At 42.2% G+C, this 4,337-nt stretch overlaps 1 protein-coding gene across 1 annotated transcript; it reads left to right on the top strand.

The window, feature by feature from the left end:
- Positions 1-355: 355 nt before the first annotated feature.
- On the top strand, positions 356-4,337 carry LOC140006932 (uncharacterized). The gene is made up of 4 exons (XM_072049607.1): positions 356-852; positions 1,062-2,133; positions 3,051-3,446; positions 3,609-4,337. The coding sequence occupies exons 1-4, from the start codon at positions 356-358 to the stop codon at positions 4,335-4,337; spliced, it is 2,694 nt and encodes an 897-aa protein (XP_071905708.1).

Below are 4,337 nucleotides of genomic sequence, written 5' to 3'. Positions count from 1 at the left end.
CCGATTTCAACATAAACCAACATATTCACCTTATCCCTACTATCCAAGTCCTTACCCTGTCTACAATACCAATATTTCTTATCCCCGACCTCGCCCAAATTACGCCAACCCGCCTACGGCTCCTTTCCAAATATCTCAACCTAACTTTCCACAAATTCGTCCTCGACCTCCTTACCACAAAAGATTTCCCCCACCAAACAGACCCACCTACAACTATCCCCAACCTACTGAAACCTACAATCAAAATCGTATCCAAACGTTCAGCAACCTAGGCAGGCCTTTGGATCAGTTGTATGAGCAATTAAAGGCTGCTGGTAAAATAGGTGTGATTCCCTCTCCAACTTACCCTTATGGCATGTCGGCTGGGTATAATCCACAAGCTACTTGTGCTTATCATTCAGGAGCACCTGGTCACTCCACGGCCAATTGTCGACTCCTTAAACATAAGGTTCAAGACATGTTAGAAGCAGGGGACATCGTGATTAGGAAAAGAGAAGAACAAGGACCGAATGTGAGCAAGAACCCCTTGCCGGAGCACGCTGATACTGTTGGAGTTATTATGGATGATGAGGAGTTCAAAGAGCTTGTCCGAAGCATGTCAAATGAGACAGAAGTGTTTGTGATAATGGATCAACCTTTTGTGATAGAGGAGGCATCGTATGAGGAAGACAAAAGGTCCTTCATTTTAGACCTAACCCCATCCAAAAGTGCGGCCTTAGAACCTGTGGTAATTGAATTCCCGGAACAAGTGCCGGTTTTGAGTCTACGACAAGTGCCGTGGAATTATAGTGAGCCCGTTTTGCAAATGGGGGGTAAACAAGTTTTGAATGAAGAAGTGTCTGTTGTTACGAGGTCAGGAAAGATTGCAAGTCCCTCAACTGCTAACGCCCCAGTTCAAGTAAGTAATCGTGAGCCGACTACCAAACCCGCAGTGACCGAAAGAGAAGCATGGGAGTTTCTCAAGAGACTTAAGAGAAGCGAAACAATGTGGTTGAACAGCTGAGCAAAATACCTGCCCAAATTTCCATCTTAGACTTGTTTTTTTCCTCCGACTTGCACAGGGATGCGTTACTTGAAGTTTTGACTAAGGCTCAGATTCCCAAGGATATTTCGGTTGACAATTTCTCGTACATAGTCAGAAATGTATTGACTGCTAAACAAATCACTTTTTCTGATGAAGAGCTGCCTGCGGAAGGAACTGGTCAAAACAAAGCCTTATATGTAGCTGTGAGGTGCAATGGAAAAATGTTGCCTAAAGTACTGATTGATAATGGGTCTGCCCTCAATATTTGTCCTTGGAGCACGTTGGTGAAGTTAGGGTTGCAAGATGTCAAATTAAAACCCTCAGAGACCATAGTTCGAGGATTCGATGGAGCCCAAAGAGAGTCCAAAGGAGAAGTAAATTTGGTGGTCGAAATGGGGCCCGCTCAATTTCAGATAGCCTGCCAAGTTATGCACTTTCCCAGTGTCTATAATGTTTTACTCGGACGGCCGTGGATTCATAGCTCTGATGTTGTGCCCTCTTCCTTGCATCAAGTATTGAAATTTGTGGTAAACGACCAGTTGATAACCATTTTTACTGAAGAAGATTGCATTATACTTGCCGATTCCGAGCCTGAGGAGGATGGTAATCGAAATGCTTCTGTGTCTTCCTACCATACAGCTGATATTGTCTCCGTGAGTTGGATAACAAGTGAGGATTCAAAAGACGAAATGGTTTTGCCAGCGGCCAGTGTTATGATGGCCAAGGAGATGATTCGCGGAGGATATGAATTTGATAAGGGATTGGGACGCAATCTACAAGGCATTCGGATGCCCGTGGAACTCATCGAAAAGAAGGACCAATTTGGTTTGGGATTCCGTCCGACTGCCAAAGATATACAAGAGATGAAAGCACGCAAAAGGGCAGAAAAAGAAGGCAAGTTAGGTGCTTTAGACATCCCGCCATTACGCTATACCTTTCCAAAACCAGCTGAAATCATTACATCTGAGTTTAGTCCAATTGACGAAGTGGAGACAAGCCTGACTCATTTGTTTGTGGGAGCAATATCCGAAAATGGCCCGTCAGATGATGCCGAATTCCCAGACATTCCCCAAGGAGCTATACACAACTGGACCACCAAGTACTTCCCCGTACGAATGGAGTTTCGCTAAATCTACAGGGGGTTGTCGTTTACTAAAGTTCATGAAAACTTTTTCTTGCATATGTAAATAGTTCAATGAAAGCATCTTTTGCACTTATATTCTTAGCTTGTTTCCGCTTTGGTTTGAAGTTTTATGAAAGTGCATAGTTTGTTTTATCATGCCGTTCATTTATGTGTTTATTTGCTTATTGTCTCGAACTTCTTAATTCTTTCAGATGGCCAAAAATAAAATTATTTGACCCTTTGGATATCACTGTTTTGGAATCTGATGATGACAATCTCTATATCACTCACGACTTGGAAATTATGGAATCCGAATTTGAAAGCAAGAGTTATAGTGAGGAAGTATTTGATTCTTTTTCAAAAGATCTCAAACAATATGAGGAGAAATCTAAATCGAACCTGGAAGAAACAGAAGTTGTTAACATTGGTACTGAGACCGAGGTTAAGGAGATACAAATCAACATTCATTTGAATAAAAAGCAGAAAGAGGAGATGATTGAATTTTTGTCTATGTTTCAAGATGTTTTTGCATGGTCTTATGACGATATGACTGGCATTTCGACTGATGTAGTGGTGCACAGATTACCCACAAACCCAGCTTTTCCACCAGTGAAGCAAAAATCCCGTAAATTCAAACCAGATATGAGCCTCAAAATAAAAGAGCAAATTGAAAAGCAGCTTAAGACTAATATTATCATTGTATCCCATTACCCTGTTTGGCTCTCCAATCCAGTCCCTGTTCCAAAGAAAAATGGAGAAGTGCGAGTTTGTGTTGATTATAGGGACCTAAATAAGGCCAGCCCTAAAGATGACTTTCTTTTGCCAAATATCCATATCATTCTAGACAACACTGCCAGACACGAAATTGAATCTTTCTGTGATTGTTTTGCTGGGTACCATCAGATCTTAATGGCTGAAGAGGATAGAGAAAAGACTGCTTTTATTACCCATTGGGGCACCTTTTGCTATCGAGTAATGCCGTTTGGTTTAAAGAATGCCGGAGCTACTTATCAAAGGACTATGACTACTTTGTTTCATGATATGATCCACAAGGAGATGGAGGTCTATGTGGATGACATTATAATCAAATCCAAGAAAGCCGAGGACCATTTGATGGATTTAAGAAAGTTGTTTGAAAGGTTGCGAAAGTACAATTTGAAGTTAAATCCTGCAAAGTGCGCCTTTGGGGCACCAGCTGGTAAGTTGTTAGGTTTCATTGTCAGCAAGAAGGGCATAGAGATAGACCCGACAAAGATCAAAACAATTCGAGACATGCCAGTGTCGAAAACGCAGAAAGATGTGAAAAGTTTCTTAGGGAAGATTAATTTCATTGGAAGATTCATTGTCCAATTAATCGCTACGTGCGAGCCACTGTTCAAGTTGTTAAAAAAGAATGTGCCGTTGCATTGGAATGAGGAGTGCCAACAAGCTTTCGACAAGATTAAAGATTATTTGCTGCAGCCTCCGGTCCTAGTGCCACCCAAACCGGGCCGCCCTTTGATCATGTACTTATCTGTGCTCGACGGAGCAGTAGGGTGTGTTCTGGGGCAGCACGATGACTCGGGAAGGAAAGAGCAAGCCATCTACTATCTTAGCAAGAAATTCACGCAGTATGAGGCTAATTATTCGTTTATTGAGAAAAGCTGTTGTGCTTTGGCCTGGGCAGCTCAAAAATTAAGGCACTACCTGCTAAGTCATACTACCTATCTCATCTCCCACTCCGATCCTCTGAAATACTTCTTGGAAAAGTCGATGCCAACTGGGCGTCTGGCCAAATGGCAGATGATTCTTTCAGAGTTTGATATTGTTTTCACTTCGCAAAAGGCCGTCAAGGGACAAGCTATAGCCGATCATTTGGCAGAAAATCCAAAGGACGAGGATTATCAACCGCTCCATACCTATTTCCCTGATGAAAAGGTTTTATTAGTCGATGCCGTAGAAGATATGTGCGAGCAGTGCCCTGAATGGAGATTGTTTTTCGATGGTACAGCCAATTCTTTTGGAGTCGGAATAGGAGCATTTCTTGTATCCCCAGAAAGGAAGCATTACCCTGGAGCCACTAAATTGCAATTTGCTTGCACGAACAACATGGCCGAGTATGAAGCATGTATTTTTGGTCTTAAAATGGCTTTGGAAATGGAGGTTAAGGAGTTAATAGCCTTCAGTGATTCAGATTTACTTGTGCACTAA

Source organism: Coffea arabica, chromosome 5e (genome assembly GCF_036785885.1).
Source record: "Coffea arabica cultivar ET-39 chromosome 5e, Coffea Arabica ET-39 HiFi, whole genome shotgun sequence".
Lineage (NCBI taxonomy): Eukaryota > Viridiplantae > Streptophyta > Magnoliopsida > Gentianales > Rubiaceae > Coffea > Coffea arabica.
This window is presented reverse-complemented; position numbering and strand designations above follow the sequence as displayed.

Bases quoted from the DNA above. Each gene is read 5' to 3' on its own strand.
- LOC140006932 (XM_072049607.1), top strand. From the start codon at position 356: ATGTCGGCTGGGTATAATCCACAAGCTACTTGTGCTTATCATTCAGGA. The intron at 853-1,061 runs GTCAGGAAAGAT...CGACTTGCACAG, and splicing joins GAAGTGTCTGTTGTTACGAG to GGATGCGTTACTTGAAGTTT. The intron at 3,447-3,608 runs GTGAAAAGTTTC...TATTTGCTGCAG, and splicing joins TGTCGAAAACGCAGAAAGAT to CCTCCGGTCCTAGTGCCACC.